The sequence below is a fragment of the Plutella xylostella genome, chromosome 28, assembly GCF_932276165.1.
Source record: "Plutella xylostella chromosome 28, ilPluXylo3.1, whole genome shotgun sequence".
Lineage (NCBI taxonomy): Eukaryota > Metazoa > Arthropoda > Insecta > Lepidoptera > Plutellidae > Plutella > Plutella xylostella.
The window spans coordinates 6037357-6056705 of NC_064008.1; the positions used below are offsets into that span (position 1 = coordinate 6037357).

Consider the following 19349-nt stretch of genomic DNA (forward strand, 5'->3'; position numbering starts at 1 on the left):
AATCGAAAGCTTTTATTGGCTGTACGTGACATTGACAGCTTCTGTCAGATCCAACAGATGTTTCGGTTAGCGAATAAGGCACTTTGAGGAAAACCCAGTGATACGAGAGGCTATTTAGCTGACCCCAGTCGACTGGTTTTTACGCGCATATCTGCCGATATCGGCTGGCTACCTAACCTGTTTTGTTTATAATGATAGTTGGCATAAATGTATGCGATGTGGAGATATGTAGACGTGACTTCAAGCAATGGACTTTTTGTTTCCTTATGGACGCAGACGGTTATAACAATTTGAATCAGAATGCATTGTTCTGTTTGTTGTAAATGATTATCACCATTCCACATTCAAAGAATGTCATTCTACCAAAATCGTCATTGAGTGATCATTTGAACATCATTATCGTTATCGATCCGTACTCAAATGCTAAACAAAGACGATCATCAGTTGATCACTTTTAGCCAAGTTATGTTCTATTCATTGCCCAATTACCGAATAAAACACTCTTTACATTATAATGACTTTAATGGAATCTGAGATCTTAAACAATATGTATTCATATAAAAAATATACAAAACCTTAATTATTCACAACATAATATATGTAGGTCATTCACAATACCATAGATATTACATAAATCACAACTTATTTCACTACCACAACTATTCTCATGGTTTGATATTGCTTCTGATCCAGCTGAGGTATTCGGAAACCTTAGTATAAACGCCTGGGATTTTCTCCTGCCCGCATATTCGAGGTCCAAAACTGACGACGCCAACAATTTCGAAGTATCCGCTAAGAGATCTTTCGCTTCTGTTTTCGTACATGAGAGGGCCGCCACTGTCTCCTTTGCACGAATCTTTTCCCTTCTCTCCTCCCGCACACATCTGGCCTTGCGACAGCTGGAGAGAGCCTCGCTCCATGCTGTATAAGCTTTGGCATTGCTGGAAAAGACAATGATTATTAGTATATTAGACGAGATTATGCTGATGATATAAGAATCGGATGTTTTTTTAGAAAGATATCATCCTCTCTCGCTTTATCTTGCAAGACAGTTGGACATAGACGCCTACTGGCGATATACCTACATCTGAATAAGCATTTAATATAGAAGAACAATCAGGGATATTTTGTCTAAGAGTACAATATATACAAGTGTAAGTGACAGACGTTAGGCACTTTTTCCCTGTCAAAACTAGTTACTGCCGCAACTGCGACGTACTATTTTCATCGCGATATTTTCCATCACCGACCCCAAAAAACCTCAATAATTACCTGCAGAGTCACGTACGGCAATGCCACGTGCAGTTTGATTGCACTATCGCTGTGTCTCTCATCAGTAGCTCCCCACCCTGCAGTGAGCAGCCTCAGCTTGTCTGGAGGGTTGGCGGTGATGTCTGATGACGGCAGACATATGGGTCGAATGAAATCTGGAAAGAATTGAACGGATTAGTTGATTGTTGAATAGCTGTAGAATTACATAGTTCTTTACAAATTATTGAATGTATATCTCCTTAGCTATATATTACAGTATAAAATATAAGGGTAATACCTGTCACAATAAGCTTCAATTTAATGCAAATGAGACTGCTTATAAAAACGAATCTTTCGTGCTATATACCTAAACAAAGTATATGTGGACCTACAACTGATTGTGCGAAGTGGTTGGATGAGGAAGGCCGAGGAAAGAAGCCATTGCCCAGCAGTGAACGATTTTGACTGGTGATGAGAATGATAATGATATAAATCAATCGTACCGTCGTAAGGTGCGAACTCCTTCAACCTCAGCAGTCCAATGTCGTGTCGCTTCGCACTGCTCCGATGGTCATACATCGGATGTGGTATGGACTTCTCTATCGGTATGATCGTGACTCCATTAGTGCAATCCTTGCCTTGGCCTTCAGTGAGGACGCAATCGGGGCCGTCGTTGCTCTTGTCGTATTCGCCGAGACGAACGTTGATGCTATAAACAAATGAACTTTATATAAGAAGGGTGTTTGATAAGCAATGTAATAGCTGCTTGTTGGTCTGATCTTCCTACTTCTTAGCTGATCTCGAGTTCATCACTGTGGTGAAAAGATTAGCCAATCAGATAAGTTGTCAATCGTCGGAAGCCTCGGGTGTGCCGGATGTATAATTATAAGGTACAGTTGATAGTGAGCTACGGGGAGGTTGATTTCTTTTACCGACTTAACTATTAGTAAAACCACAAGGAAAAAAAATATACAAGTAAGTTTTGAAATGCAATGCCAGGTGGTAAAGCTAGTTATCGTATATTCCAGCAATTGCTACACTCGAGTCCGCATTCTTCTATGATTCGAATCAACACTTACGGAGTGCCAATACTCTGCACGGGTCCCACCAGACAGTGGGCGGCTGTCAGAGCGTATTTGCTGCTGATGAGGGAAGCTCCACACAGCAACTTGATCCTATCGTCAGATCTGCCTCGGTACTCGATGAGGGTGAGCCATGGGTACTGGTCCACGTATGTGGCGTTTCCACCTGGAAATTGAGACAGTTGCGTGTGAAAGAAGTAGTCATAGATTTTAGTGTCGTGGAATTGACGTAGATTCCAGTTATGACTAACGTAATACTTAGTTGAAAGCGTCTCCTAGGATGTAATTATTATCATTATCAGCTAACATATGACCTCTTCCAAGTAGCGCCACACAGTCTGTAACCTTGATACTGCTACTACTGAATCATATTGTGTTGACTTCCGGTTCCCCACAAAGCTGGTAACTAGCCTACCGTCTGAGATCCAGGCATCCGGTACAACATTGTAGCAATGGTCAAGAGTACCACTTACGTGCAGATTAGAACACAGACTATATATGTATGTATAATCATCCTTTATAATGGCCTCTCCCAACGATTTCCACAGCACCCTTTCATCGGCTTTTTCTATCCATCCAGCCACCACAAGCTCCTGTTGCGCTACAAGGGAATAATTACCGAGTCTCTATTTACCGAAAATCCTGTTGCCCTGGGAGCCCTCGCGGCCGCAACACTCGCTGTTCCTGTCAGGAGGCGCGATGGTCGGGGCGCAGTCTGTGGGAGTGGAGGGTGTCGCCAGCCGACCGGGCCCGCAGCACACGTTGTAATTGTCTTTGCCCTCGCATCTGGAAATGTCGAGGAATATTCTAGAGGTGTCGTGACGTCACAGATTTGAGGGTGGTCGGTAGCTCGTTTAGAATGGTTTTGAGTAGGGAAATAATCGGCTAGTACCTACGTTAGTGCTTTAAGAGGCGTATCGTGGGAAATCGATATCCTACCTGGAGTTCTGGATATAGTTGTAGTTCTCCGGCGCAATGGGAGTCTCTGTCAGAAGCTTCACCATGTGTGGGCAGGAGTAGACCCCCACACATTTCCCGAACTGACCGTCAGCGTCGATGCAGGTGTTGTCATCGACGGCGGGCTTGGCGGGACAGCATACCTGTAATCAAGTGGAGCCAATGATGAATAAGGGAGAAAGAATATAATAGGGTTAGCATCACTAATGGGGAAGGGAGATAGCAAGATACTAATATTGTCCGCCCCAAAGCCAAATCTGAGAATGGAATATTGGCAGGTTTGTGGTTTGCTTCAAGAGCATAATACATGATATGCTTGCACACAATCCTGCGAGGATTATTGTAGTATCTTTAAGCTTGTTTTTTATGTATTAATTCATACCTATAATTCAATAAATAAAATAAATAAATAATATGATGGTGACCGGTGAATAAGAGGACTCAATATTTCTGGAAATAAGATCTTGTTTTCTAAGATTAGGTTAGAGTACCTGGAAGGAAAATACTCATGTGTGGAATATTCGAGAAGAAATGTTTTTTTATTTACCTTAGGTATATTTCCTTGATATCCACAGTAAGCTTTCCTCAATGTTTCCAAATCTTTTTGACTCAGAGGTGGGGTTTTACTAGCTATTTCATTCAGTGCTGGACATTGCTTGATGACCACACACTGTCCGTTGCATGTAGATTCTGAAAACAAAAAGTTTGTATGAAGATTGGAGAACATTGTTGCGCCTGGACTGGATTTTCTTTTTAGATGTTTATTATTTGTTTGTGTTTAATTATCTTTGAGATACTTTTTTATTGTGCCGAGATCCAAACAAAAATGTTTGTCTTGTATTTTTTATATTTCAATAGTTTATATGTGCTCTTTCCTGATAAATGGTGGTAGGTATATAACCATTTATTTAAATGATTAACGTTAACATTTCATTCGTATGTGCCTTTAGTTTGATTGTTTTGTGACAGTGCAGTGTGGTTGGTCATGGTTCAATAATGAAGTCAATAAACCATATTATGACGCCATACTCAAGCGATTTGATAAGAAGGTAGATGTGCTTCAAACTGGCTTGAATATGATGTATATTAACTCACACGTCCCCAAAACATAAGATAAAGATAAAGATAAAATACTCTTTATTGCACACAAAAATTGCATTACAAAAATATCGGCCGATATTCTGCGGTGCTTTTGAATTGCGTTGATAGTTTTTTAATCTTTTGCGCCATAAAGTGCTGTAATTTTTACCTATTGTGCCTTGCCTTCCCATTGCAGTGCTACCGTATTAAATTAATGTGCTACACCAGACCTAGGTGACCAATACCCAAGGTATGAAAATAGGTCTAAACTCATAGTACCTTGAATCTCGTTAAGTCGGTCAAGCAACATGAGACGATCTATTTCGTTCTTTTCGTTTTTCATCCACTTTTTCATGGCCCTGCAAGCTATCATAACATCAGTGGCTTTTTTGTGCATCAAACACTGGTTTTCATTATAATTTGAACTCGCTTCTTTTAGAATTAACCTTCATATAATATTGTTGTTATTTGAAACACGTGTATCATTAATACATAATCGATTAATGCATGTTAGTAGTGTCTCAAATAGCTCACGTTGGATATTATTAGTAGATTTATCTGAATTGATTATTTGATCTCTAATTTCGAATTATGTTGTAAAAAAGCTGTACTATGCTAAACTTTAAAACCTACTGAACCAGATATATTCGCATTACTTAATGAAATGTATAACTTACTACTTACTCGAAACTTTTATCATTAAAGTAATGATTGCCATAAAGTTACGTTATACTTATACTACTCTGTAGGTACCTACTTTATTTATTTATTGATACAGGAGCTTCGTAGTCTAACCAAGACCTTTAGGCCTCTCGACTTCTGTTCTGACCTTAAACAGGTAGCCGGTACCTTAACTGTCTAGAAATGATTCTAGAAAGTTATATAGCTTTATTATAAAATATTGGTTTTAGGATTTATAATTCTTAGAAACCTAAATACTCGTAGGTTCTTTTTAAAGAAAGATATAGACATATAGGTTTATAGACCACACAGCTTTTAAATTGTTGTCAGAAGATAGAATTGAGGAAGATCGATAAGTATAATCAACGATAAAACCGCCATTTGTACATAATTATGTGTGAGATTACGTTTTTTTGTAATTTTGTCCATGTTCTTGTGTACAAATAAATAATATACATATATTCTATTCTTTTCTATTATCACCATCATCAGCAAATAATCACATGTTTGTATTGATTGCGTATGTCTTCCCTGATAGCCATTTATTCTAGGATCAAGTTATAATCATACAAAATTATGGCACATAAGTTCGTAAGAACCCAAAGCTCGTTTTGAGTACGATTTTTGATGAATAAATTAACTTGTAAAACTACGTATCGTCGAGAAACTCAAAAAATAACATCCTACGTTTATTTTTCGAAAACCAGAGAGCCCCAAGGCCACGGTCTAGCAAAAATCTTCACAAAACAACCCGACAAACATTTTCCGTTCGCATAAATTATAAATAATGTAAACAGGATTTGAAACTTACGCCCTTGCACATAGCACATATATGAGGTAACAAACGCAGATATTAAGATTAACGGAGTCATTTTTTAAAATTCAATTATCGAACACATATTTTTTTCACAACACTCTTAGCGGCCAGTCCGTTCGACGCCGCCTTCGCTCGGTCACTGTCTGCGAATAAAATAATTGTTTATGGTCATCTCAGGAAAACTAGTAGCCGCACGTTAAAGTAATTCGAACATACGTGCTGTTAAAATAAAGTCCGTTTTAAGGTTAACATGCTCGAAAGAAACCGGTGTGACGGGGTGATTTCACGTTAGGAATACACGTTTGTTAAGTATAATTTGATTTGTTTTAAACTATTTTTTGTGTGGGATCGTCATCGTGTGACGTTTGTTCAGAGTTTTTTTGCGACTTTTTTGGCTGTTAAATGTTTTCGGATTTATTTAAATTGAGTGATATTTATTTTATTGGGTTGACTACGCAAACAATGTTTGTTTTGTGACTTGTTTATTTAAGGTGCAATCTGTACAAAGTATATACATATAGAAAATAATACTATGCATATTGATTTTATATGTAAATAACAATTTAAAACCCCTCCAATTTGATTTGAATATTATTATTTTTAGTTTTCGGTAATATGTATAAGATTTTCCCGTACTGACGGTAAAAGTGTTAGCCTGCCCAATTATATGTCACTAGCTGACTGGCCAGGGCACTTATGCATACTTAAACCTGTCGCATCTTAATAATTCTTCTTTATCTTAAGTCCAGGGCAACATCAACCACTGTACCACAAATTAACGCAACAAGTCATTATCACTGTTCCTGCGATTATGGACCTTATTTCACAGATAGTAAAATTGTTTTGGCAACGTTAAAGATGTATGTACGGACTATGATGTATGTATGTATGTGTTAGTCGGGGAATACCCGACCGTACATAGAGCACATAAATAAACATACAACTTTCATATTTAGCAACATTATACCCGTTTTTCCCTAGCCAATTAGTTATTTCCATTTTTAAACGTAAACGTTGGGTTTATAATGTAACGAAACGTAACGATGTTAATTTGATAGTTTATGTCTATTATGGACATTATGAGTAATAAAAAATATTATGTATTTAAGTCTTTCTGTTTTAACCCCATACGGAAAAAGATGTTCGATGTTTTATGGTTGCGGTGGATTGGGTATCATAGTGACACAATTTTTTATTCTAAATTACTTTCTTTCTACAAATTTTGAAAATTCAAAAAAATATATACTCTCTGTACATAGTAAAAAAACAAAGTTTCTATGAATTAGCAAAAACAAAATTCGCAAGCATTCAAAAGTCTAGAACAAAAGTTCTTTAGATTGACGAGTTGCGTCACTATGATTCGGATGTGCACTTTAAGTTACGACACCCTGTATAATATTTATGTGATATTAAAATGTTTTTCATGATTGCTTCAGGAGCGACCAAGGACATTGGCACGGCTCTGACGAGGGTGTGTCTCCGGCACAGAGCCATCGAGACCAGGATGAAGACCTTTATAAGGTGAGGGGATAGAATATAATATCATTTCATTCGACATAAAATTTTACAATTATATTACTCTCAGGCTCAGTAACTGAGGAGAAGAAATGGCGAAAGAAACTCCCCGAGATAAGATGCCTAGATTGCCTAGCATCGGGCGCACCGTGCAAGACAATAATGACTAAAGATTTCCGTCACGCTCGCTCTCGAAGCCGCGATATGTGTCTTGAAGTTCGCGTCTTGCGCCTGATGTAGGTATGCTGGATAGATAAAAAACATACATAGCTATTCTGACTGGCTAATCCTTTCACCACGGTGAGAAACCCAGGACGACTATGATGACAAACTCATGATGCAACTTTTTAGAGTTTCCCTAGACATAGTAACAGCACAACAGTTTTCCTAGCCAAGATTACCTTCTAATGCGATGATGGCATACATTATTTATAATATAGGTAGTTAATTTAGCAATTTATCCACGGGTTTCACTTTCCTGTGGCTCATACTGTATAGTACTTGCTAATCTGTGATCTTGATGAGGTATTTGTGGTGTGAGTTCGTTGCATCAGGATACGTGTTTCCTTTGTAACTGTGCTATCAAATTGTTCGCGATGCTAGCTGCTGTGCATTTTTAAAATGTGAATCATAGCAAATCGGATTGGTCAGTGCAATGTAATGCGCTGCATATTATGTAAAATTAATAAACCTCATGAGTGGCGTGCTTTGGGAGAGGCCTACGTCCAGCAGTGGACTACTATAGGCTGATGATGATGATGATGATGTACGAAATGAGGCTCACCAAGTGACGTTTCAACTATTCGAGTACATACTATGCGCGCCCAGTCATGGCTAATCGTTTCACCTCGGTAACAAAACCTATTTTTACTACAACGGACTAAGAAGCGGAAGGGATCTTGGATTTATCCGCTAGATGGTAAGGCGAGCGTTCACGTTACATTGGTAGTGAACTAGAACAAATAAGTTCAGCAATGTACCTACTCACAGTTCATATCTAGAGAATCGAGCCAATTTTTCGCATTTCGACTAGGTTGGCCGCCACCCGGTAATACCCTTGTTACAGCTTATTACCTACCTAGACTACCTACCGAGTAGAGTGGCGAGACAGTATCCTCGCCTGATCCTCGACCAATAAACGGCCCAGTATACTGTCTCGACCACTACTCGGTTTTAAGCTCTACCTGTATATTAATTTCTTGTATATACTTATTAAATATCTCTCCACACTTCACAGCGTACTAATGCGAGCACGCGCGCGAGTGCAATATTAAAGTCACTCGAATTTGTATGCGTTTACATGAAAGTAGAAAAAAAGGCTGAAGGAATCTCGCTTACTAAAACACTGAGACACCACAATGGCGGCGACATAAGAGAGACCTGATTGGCGCGCGGCGGCAAACTGACTTACTTTGAGTGTGAATGTGTGCGTGTTGAGCTCGTCGTAACAATGAAAGTGACTTACTTAGGGTGCCTCAGTTTTTAGTTCGCGATATTCCGTCTTTTTTTCTACTTCCATGATTAAAGTCACTCGAATTTATACGCGATTTATTAGTTTCTAACGATCGATACCGTCAGGGGCGCTGATCAAGGTGTCATCCGCCCGTGATTGGCCCTATAGTATACAATCCATCAAGTTTTAACCACTTCTTTTTCTTCCATAGCGTATTGATGGACACCCTAATAACCCCTCTCTCGGAACGCGCGGACGAGTGGCGCCGCGGCGGCTGCGCCACGGGCGCTCTGTCACGCGAGCACGCGCGTGAGTGCAAGCGTGCCCGCGCCGAGCTGCGTCGCCGCGTGCACGACGCGCAACGCAACGCGCGCAAGGCGCGGCGCGCTCAGCCGCACGCTAAACATCGCGCTGAGGTTGGGATGCAAGTAAGTGTTTTACTGAGGAAACATAATGTATATGTAGCTTTAGCGACTGCGTCATGAGTAAGTAATGAAGCAAATTAAAAATAGTGGTAGAATGAGCTTTAACGCCCTGAATCCTTGTGATGACTGTAAATGTGTGAAGACTACTCGTAGAATGCAGCCGATTTGGAGCTAAACGCAGTCAAAACAACAATGCTAACGCAATGTTCGGCTCTAAGGGAGCCAGCTCTAGCTAAGAGAAACCAGTGAATGTATGGTTTGAATCGAATCACAAAGAAAATACATAAGAATCACAAATGTTAACCTACCGACACGACGCGCAGTAAACATGCGACTAAACATAACACTGGCGAAAGCTAGGTGTACCTCTTCCTATCCTCAAGAGTTTATTTGTTACATTAGTCTCTTCAGTTAACACACTATGCAAGTTTCAAGAATTACGCTGCTCTTACGATAATCACTAAACATTAACCATTATATTCCAGGACGTGGAAGAGAGAAAGCAGCAGCTCGAAGAGATGGAAGAGAAGGCCGTGAAAGCGGCGCTGGTGGAAGAACGCAGCCGCTTCTGTCACTTCGTGTCTCTGCTCAACCCTGTTGTGGTGAGTGGACTTTTATATGGACCAAGAGTTAATAATAGTGCAGCTCTAAAAGTAACCACAAAATATAGTTCTCGACTGGATGCTATCTCAGATAGATTTGATCAGAATCGTGCACCGTTGCGTCTTTGCTAAAAACATTTGAACTCACTATCTCCATCCAAAGAATGTCTGGAAGACGTTTAAGCTATATGCTTTATTTTTGCACTGAAAGTTTTAATTTTATAGCCATATCTCTGGAAAGACGATGCCGATGCTGATTTAGTCTCCATTAGAATTTTTGAAACCTTTTGTTTTGTCTGTAATTATTATTGTATATGTCTATTTTCTATCCACAGGAGAGTGAAGTGGCAATGCTAGCGGAGGTGGGGCCCCTGCAGGAGGGCTCCCAGCAACTAGTGCGGCACACGGGGGAGCCGCGCACGCTGCCGCCCGCCAGCCTGCAAGTAAGTGGGGCCTCACCTTTAAGATTATTCGACCAGTATAATACGTTTAAGAGTATACCTCTACATATAGGGCCAGTGCGCTAGTAGATGTGTTTACAGATGGGACAACGAATAACAGCTCAGGATACAGCCAATGCCGTGGTCAGATTTGTACCCATGGTTAATTGGAGGGTCCTTCAATTGACTTTGTATCTCCATAGTGGTGACCCCGACATGATACAGATCTGAATACAACACTGGCGAAAATTTGGTGCTATACAGTTCGATCCTGAGACTTTTAGGCATTTTAATATGTACACAAGACTGTGATGTTGATGCTGATGATGATGAGTGAAGTGGCAATGCTAGCGGAGGTGGGGCCCCTGCAGGAGGGCTCCCAGCAACTAGTGCGGCACACGGGGGAGCCGCGCACGCTGCCGCCCGCCAGCCTACAAGTATGTACACAACAGTGATCAGAACGGTTGATGTGGTAGGAAGAAGACAGATTTTCTGAGATAGGTACTATTAATTAAGATAACAAATAAGAGAAGGGACAAAGGGCCACCTTGCGGTACTCCGTAGATGTGGTAGAAATAAGACAGATTTTCTGAGATACTATTAACGAAGATAACAAATAAGAGAGGGGAAAATGCGCCATCTTGCGGTACGTCAGCATTTAGGCAGCACCATTTAGAATATGAATCATCAAGACTGTGATGTTTTGGCTAGTGGTTTGTTTATTGGCATCTAGGCCTACGACCTACCCTATAATAAGTACCTCATCATCATCATCAGCCTCTATCGCCCACTGTTGGCTATAGGTCTCCTTATTTGTACACCAGTACTTCCGGTCCACTGTTTCCCCGCAACCATGCAGATGTAATCGGACCATCTATAATGCGGCAAGTTACTTGGCGACCCTCCTTGCGGGGTGAAAGAAGTGGCGGGGGCGAGGTAGCACGACATGCTACACACGTAGAAAAGTGTGCCCGGATTAATCTCGCGATAGCTTGTAACTATTTCTGACGTAAGTAAAATTTTATTCTATGAGTGTTCCCGTAAATGTCATATTTAGCTTAAAATTTATAGTTTGACAGCATTAAAATTTGGATGTTTACCTTCAGAATATCTACCAATTTGAATTTATTTATGTAAAAGTGTTTTATTTTATAAATCAATTTCCATGTCACTTTCATGTTCACTCTCTGTTTGAACTTGTTCATCGTCGTCGTCATCCTCATCTTCATCATCGTTTTCATTAACTTCAATTATAAATCTAAGACAAAAACCAATTTATGTTTAATTTACAATAAATTATAAATAAACAATGACATACCTGTCCAATACATCGTCAAATACTCTATCAGATTTATAATATTCGTCTTAATTTTTTATGACATGGTCGTCACAATTTCTCCACTTTTTAGGCGAATAATTAGAGAAAAGCAACTCTTAAGTCTTTTATCTCTTTATCTAAGTTAGAGTCAATCGACGTTCTTGCGAGCTCGCCTTTCACGTACCGCCACACAAGTTCAATAGGATTTAATTCCGGGTGGTATGGGGGTAGACGAAGCACGATATGACCATTTTCTTTCAAAATTTCATCAATTTTGTAATTTTTCTCTGTGTTTTGCTCATTAATTACTTTCATCAAATCACATAAATTTTGGTTGCTTTCCTAGTTACAAGAACTGACAACTGACGCACTGTCATATGGACTCTTCGTCTTTGTTGTTTACTTTTTCGTATCTGACTGCGCAGTACCAACCTTTAGCCGCGTAGCATAACTGATCCGGTACGCTGTTCTACAAGAAGCCCCTATATTGAGACATTATACGATTTGTTGTTATTAACGTTATTTTGTTGACGAATTATAGATACCTAATAATAATATTAAAAACCGGCCAAGTGCGAGTCGGGCTCGCGCACAAAGGGTTCCGTAGCAGCAAAATTACAGTTAAATCAACCTATCTCAAAAACTATAAGAGATACTTTGATCAAACCAAAAATCGTTGAAAGAGTTAATTAGCATGCATCACCTCTATTTTTTTTAGAATTTTATACCCCGTAGTTATAAAAATAGAGGGGGGGGGGACATACTTTTTACGACTTTGAGAGCTGATATCTCAAAAACCGTTCACTTTAAGAAAAATGTTTTTTAGAAAACTTTATATCATTTTAAAAGACCTTTCCATTGATACCCCACACGGGTATGTACATCGAAAAAAAAAATTTCATCCCTCAGTTACATGTATGCCAATATATTTCATGCCCCACCCCCAATTCTTTTTTTTACTATTTAGTGTCATATTTTTGTAGCGGTTCATACAACACATATTCCCATCAAATTTCATCACTGTAGTACTTATAGTTTCCGAGTAAATCGGCTGTGACAGACGGACAGACGGACAGACGGACATGACGAAACTATAAGGGTTCCGTTTATGCCATTTTGGCTACGGAACCCTAAAAAGGCCTCAACACTCATCCTAAGACTAATGGTCTCAGGATCAATGATCTCATGTGGGTCGCACTCAAATTATGACAGACTATATAAGACATGTGGCCGCCTCGGCTGCGCGGCCGAGACTGCCGTAACAATGACATGCAGTGCACGCGTTGCCCTTCCCCGCTACCCTCCCGCTACCCGCTGTCGTCTTGGGTACCTCGTCCCCTCCGCATCTTTCACCCCGCAAGGAGGGTCGCCAAGCAACTTGCCAATCTATAGCAGGTGGTCTGCCAACAGCTTTTCATAAGTACCTAGTTATGATTAATTTCCATTCAATTCATTCATTCAACTAGACGGCTTAATGGTGTAGTGGTTAGTGACTCTGACTGCTATGCCGAAGGTCCCGGGTTCGATTCCCGGCTGGGGCAGATATTTGTTTAATGACAGATATTGGGTCTGGTCCAAGAGGTCTTGTGTGTTGATATTTATATTTAGTATGTTTCTATATGTATTTGTGTAGATATATCAGCTGTCCGACACCAATAACACAGGTTCTGTCTAGCTTGGGGTCTGATGGTTGTGTGTGAGATGTCCCCACATATTTATTTATTCGTTACTGTACAGGTAATATGCGACATAAAGTCGTACAACGGCGGCTGGGACGCGGGGTCAGCGCCGCACTGCCCACTTACCCGACAACTCTCTCAGAACAAGCTTGCTTGTGTTGGGGTCCACCAACCCTAAATACCTAGTTTTGACTAATTTCCATTCAACTCCAACCCTCACCCCACAGGTAATATGCGACATTAAATCCTACAACGGCGGCTGGGACGCGGGCTCCGCGCCGCACTCGCCGTCGCCTTCATCTCGCCTCGGCAGCCGCAAGTCTTCACTCACTTCCATCTCGTCGCTGAATACGCAGCATAATCACGGTGAGATTTTGGACCTGAATGTTATACCCATAAGGTTAAAATTACATAGCGTAGGAAATACCTACCAATAATTGTATACCGATGCAAAGGAGTGACTTGATAGCAGTAGCATAAAGCTTCACTTTTATTGTAAAAACATAATGTAATAACGATAATGCATGAAAGCTTCGAAGAGCCATTTTATTGCCAGGACACGAAAATATATCAGAAACTTTCGAACTTTCGAGAGATGGCGATGGCGCTGTTTCGTATAATGTTAGTTAGAATTTACATAGAGCATAATAAATAGCACCAACATCACAAGCCCTCTTCAAATATCTGGTTTATAATATCAATAATAGTTAACCAATATTCAGAATTTCAGACCACAATTTATATATTTTTCTCTGACTAAACATCGTTGTATTGTTCGACAGACGCGTCCAGTTCCACGGTGAGTTGCTCCACGCCCATATCGAGTGCGTCGTCGACGGGCACGCTGCCGCCCGCGCACGACGCGCCACACTGCCTGTCGCAGGTACTGTCTATGTAGCTGGAGTCATCTAGATGTTCTAGGTCATTGCCATCATCATCTGAGTCTTTATCATCATCACAGGAGTCATTTTCATCATCGTGACTGTCATTTGCATCATTAGAGTGATTTTAATCATTATAAGATTCATTTTAATCATCATAAAAGTTATTTTCATAGTCACGATATTCATTTTCATCGTTAGTGTACACAGTGTCATTTTGATCATCATGCGAGTCATTATCATCATTATTAAGATCATTAACTTCGACATATTCTACATTATCATTATCTTCACCGTCGTTTGTGTCAATAACAATGATGTGACTAGTGAGTTGTTGAGCTCCCATATCGAGCGCGTCGTCGCCGGGCACGACGCGCCCCACTGCCTGTCGCAGGTACTGTACTTACTGTGCTATAGTCATCATCAGAGTTGTTTTGATCATCATAAGAGTCATTTTCATCATCATAAGAGCAATTTTTATCATCATTAAGATCATTACAGTTGTTATCGTTAACGCCAGAGTCTTTATTATCATCATGAGAGTCATTTTTATCATCATAAGATTCGTTTTCATTGTCATCAGATTCGTTGTTTGCATCATCAAAGTAGTCATCATTATCGTAAGGTTTTTATCACGATGAGAGTAATTTTCATCATCAAAATGTCGTATCGTTATCATTATCATTTTTGACAGTATTTTTTAATCATCAACTTTGTCATTATCGTTTTTAACACCTATTACGTGGATTTCAATTTTAATTACTTATTAGCCAATAAAATGCACCTTACTGACTAGTAGAGGAAACTCAGTAGGTAAAGTAGATAAATGCTCCACCATGGTCAAACTATTAAAGTTTGTTGTGTAACTATCTAGATTTTATTTAAGTTACTAAATCTGAAAACCTGTTCTGTGTCTGTTAAATCTGAGTGGATTAGATTTAAAGAGTTTTTTTTTGTAGTTAGTGGCTACTGGCTAGACATTTGTTGCATTTTTTTATTGTTTGACTGTAAACTTTAGAAGGATACAAAATGTACCTATGTGTTTATTATTTAATCAACTTCTACTTTCAAACATGACACGCTTTCAATCACGCCATATTTTCAACTTTTCACCATACAATTATGTTATTACGCAACGCATAAGTACGAGTATTTGATTAAAAACAGAAAACGCCATACTGAATACCAGGACTTTCCTTTTTTTAAGTACTTTACTTAATTTTTCGTGGGAAGACGATCATTTGTCAATTTATTAAAACTAAGTAGTGTAAATCACTGTGCCTCATTTGTTTTTAACATCCATTATGTTCGTTTTATTTACTTTTTTTAAAGAAACATTCATTGCGTTTACATCCATCCCATTTTTTTAAATCTTTTATTTTGTCTCATTTGTTTTTAATATCCGTTTTGTTATTATTAAAAAAATACTATTTATCATAACATTTATTTACTTCTTTTAAAGAAACATCCATTGACTTTACATCCACCAATTATTATTTTTTTTACTTTTTTTTATTTTCTTATTCTTTTGTTTATTTTGTCACTAGTACTCCGGTCGCTTGGCTGCGAGCGTGAGCAGTACCGACTCGGGCTTCCGGTCGCAGGACGCCTTGCACAGACAGCTTTCGCTCTACGTTGATAATGTACTGCCAGTTTTTTATTTTTTACACTTTTTTATTTCTTCCCCCCCCCCCAACTTTTTTTTTTGCTTGATTTTTCTGCTGACGCTACTTGGTATTGCGCTTTTGGAGACGTGTGTGTGGGTGAATGGAGATTTGTATCTGTGTGTTGCAATTAATATTTCATGTCAACAAAATAATTTTTAAGAGCCTTCCTACAACACGCCCCGAAATAGGTATATCTAATGGGTACAAAACACAGACATGTATGTTTTTTAAAAATCGGTTATAAAATAATACCCTATTCTAAACACCCAGGGTTCGGACAATCAGAGCGTTAGCAGCGAGTGCACGACTCCGGCGAAGAGCACCATCGAGGACCACGACGACAATAGAGATGGACTGGGGAATGCGGGTGAGTTGTCCGTCATTGTACTTGTGTGGTGTAAAGCTTGTATTAGGTTGGTTAGTACAGTTTGCTAAGAAAAAAAAGGTTTTTCATTATGGCCCCATGAAAGGCCAACAAAAAAAGTATTAGTTCATTCATCAATGAAAGGCCAGCTATGGTCTATAGTTTTTAACAAACGAGTAGGTACTGAAATTGTTTTACTGCGCTGCTATAGGTCCTAACGATGACCCATCTCACTCTGTCACTATCGGAAATGTGTGTGAAAGATACGCAGCACTCGCTTGTTAAAAAAAAAACTATAGCGTAAAAAAAATTTAAAACTATATGTAAGGTGGTTCGTCATGCTAATTCCAATTTTACCTAGCAGTTAAAAAAACATTTATTTGAAACACTGACAACAACAAAAACAGAAAATGATACTTACATAATTTTTTGCCCTTACCGCTTTTAAACAAAAGGTCTAGCTGTCCAAAATACATTTTATAAAAAAAAAAAATTTTCATATCAACAGCGTCAGCCACATGGCCTGACTTGAAGGACACGGCGCAGTTCGAACGCGCCGCCACGGCTATCATGGCCGGAAGACCGCACACCATCTCTGCAGGTAATGTGGTGTATACTTACATATTGTCGAAGCTAGTGTGATTAGAAAGTCTGAGTGCTCCGGGTTCGATTCCTAGTAGGGGCAAATTTGTTAACCACTCAGTAATATATTGGTAGTTAAATGCGGCTATTAGTTGTTAAGCTTTGGGCAGGCCTGAAAGCTGACAATATATTATTCGATCATCAATGTCGGAAGTTTTGACTATGACTAGAACTCGTGGGCACATAATTACAGCGAAAATAAGTAGTTACTTCTGACTATGATTTCGGTTATCGCAGTCGTAAGCATATTATCATGCATTCCATTGTGTATACACATAAACGTTTCATATATCTGTCTATTTATTCTTATAATAATGATTGTATTAATTTCCAGCCTACGAACGCGGCCACCCCCGGCCAGCTCTGAGCGTGCACACGTTCGCCTCAGAACAAGAGATGGCCAACACTTCGGCCAGAGACAACGGGATATACGCTCGCCCGCCGCTGCCTACCGTGAGTTTCATTCATTCACTCATTCATTCTGTCTTGGGATTCTGGAGTGAATGAATGATGGGAAAGAAAATCGTAGTAACCGTTCACTCATTCATTCTGTCTTCGGATTATGGGGGAGTGAATGAAAGTCAAAAAGTAACCGCTCACATTCGTAAACCAGACACAATACATTTTGAATTGTCTTAGATTTCTCGGGATGTGAGGGGTAAAGCATTTTTTGATTGAGGGCGTGTTTACTTAAAACTATATAAAAACGTAAGACCGATATAAAAATACTTTGGGACCGCGCCAACCATGAGCAAATATGTAAAGTGCAAGTTTTACTGCCTACGTCAATAAATGTAGAGAGTGAATGAAACTCCATTCTATCTATGCAACAGAGTTGTATAACGCATACCTCTCTCAGTACAATCGATATAATACTTCTATGACAATTAAATTCCTAGTTATTAATGAATTCTTATATGGCACGATTTTAGTATAATATTTGTTATTCTTATGCGCCTTTCTAATTCTATCCGGGTTGCGGTGGCACTAATTGAAATAAAGATGAATGAAAAAAAAAATGCTATAAAACACATCAAATCTCCTTGCACATCTATTTTCTTCCTCTTCTCTCAATAAACACTGTGGAAGAGAAATAAATGATGTTATCTTATCTACCTATCTTCTCACCTACCCATATTCTATGCTGAAAACTGTAAATACACACTTTCTGTCCTATCATTCTTGGAACAGAGGTGCTCATCGCTCGAACGGCCGCAGATCCCGAACAAAACCGGCCCCGCGGCGCCTGACGGCAAGATGGTGAAGCCTTCCTCGCTGCCACCGCATCTTACTAAAGGTACGTTAATTTAGTATTACCTATACATGACGAATGAAAATATATACCTAGATAGAGTTAAGACGGAATCAGACGGTAAATTTTTTTGTGAACTTTTGTCTTTCATTCGGCATCTTTCACTCGAAATGATACGTGTGAACTCAAAATGAAACAAAAGTGCAAACAAAAATGGACCGTTCACTCGAGTGAATATTCACTCGAATTAACCGTCTGATCCCGCCTTTAGAGAAATATAATGTTGCTACCGAAACTAGTGCCAATGGCAGAAAAGTTTATTAGGGCTATAATTATTATTGGTTATTTCTGAAACTGCTATGTAGGTACATGTTAAAAAATTAAGCTACTATATTTGACTTCTTGCAAAGTAAACGTTAAAGGACTCTAGTAATGTTTTAATGGGCATTGAAAACTAATCTGACTGGATATCTTTTCAACAATATGACAAAACACTGGTGCTACTATACTTTGGTACTTAAAAACGTTTGATCGCGTACTTCCGTTATTATGAAATTTAAAACATATTTTAAGCAGATACATGTCATTGAGCGCTCTTCTGCTTGCTTACTGACCAATCTGCACTCTCCAAGTATCAATCACTAACAAAACATTCGCTCCACAGAAATGCCGCAAGCTCTATATGTGAACATGTCTGAACTGGCGACCCTGGCGGCGTCGCGTGCGCAGCAACACCACAACGCTAATGCTGATCACCCGCCGCAGGAGAAGGTAAATTAATGATTTAATTTCATTCATTCAATGACTGGCAATGACAACGCTCACGAACACCCGAGACCCGTTCATTCAATCGCTCATTACCTAAGTCATTCATTCACCGACAACGCCACAGAACTCACTATCACACTTATTCGTTCAATGACTCACTCACTCACTGTCACACATACATAGTGTAGTGAACATGTCTGAACTAGCGACTCTGGCGGCGTCGTTGCAGGAGAAAGTAGATTAATTAAATAAATTCATTCACTGACAATGACAACGCTACCAACACCGAACCAACACCCAACCAACACCCGCGACAGGAGAGGGTATCTCAATTACTCGTACTATTTCATTCATTCACTCACTAACTGATACCTAGCACTCGTTCAATCAATCACTCATTCACAAACACAGGCGGCGGTCTGCAACAGACCATTGACTGAGTCAGTTACTGAATGACACAAACATTAAATGAAAG

At 39.5% G+C, this 19349-nt stretch overlaps 2 protein-coding genes across 3 annotated transcripts in view; one reads left to right on the forward strand and one right to left on the reverse strand.

Annotated features, from left to right (window-relative positions):
• The window catches only part of LOC105393462, a 124194-nt gene that overhangs the window by 80675 nt on the left and 24170 nt on the right, over nt 1-19349 (forward strand). The window contains exons 4-15 of the mRNA XM_048631394.1: nt 7305-7389; nt 9048-9264; nt 9747-9863; nt 10199-10306; nt 13528-13666; nt 14083-14183; nt 15729-15824; nt 16119-16215; nt 16721-16813; nt 17189-17307; nt 18046-18151; nt 18771-18877. Coding sequence (XP_048487351.1) covers nt 7305-7389; nt 9048-9264; nt 9747-9863; nt 10199-10306; nt 13528-13666; nt 14083-14183; nt 15729-15824; nt 16119-16215; nt 16721-16813; nt 17189-17307; nt 18046-18151; nt 18771-18877 — 1385 coding nt within the window. The remainder of the gene's footprint in view (nt 1-7304; nt 7390-9047; nt 9265-9746; nt 9864-10198; nt 10307-13527; nt 13667-14082; nt 14184-15728; nt 15825-16118; nt 16216-16720; nt 16814-17188; nt 17308-18045; nt 18152-18770; nt 18878-19349) is intronic.
• LOC105393827 (phenoloxidase-activating enzyme) lies at nt 504-6024 on the reverse strand. Of its 2 annotated transcripts, none has more exons than XM_038111146.2 (8): nt 5863-6024; nt 3838-3980; nt 3273-3433; nt 2968-3119; nt 2331-2499; nt 1755-1960; nt 1273-1427; nt 504-941 (listed from the first exon to the last, which is right to left on the reverse strand). In XM_038111146.2, the coding sequence occupies exons 1-8, from the start codon at nt 5921-5923 to the stop codon at nt 666-668; spliced, it is 1323 nt and encodes a 440-aa protein (XP_037967074.2). In that variant the 5' UTR covers nt 5924-6024; the 3' UTR covers nt 504-665. The 2 variants fall into 2 exon arrangements, with proteins under 2 accessions (XP_037967074.2, XP_048487345.1); XM_048631388.1 differs by lacking the exon at nt 5863-6024 and adding an exon at nt 4650-4873.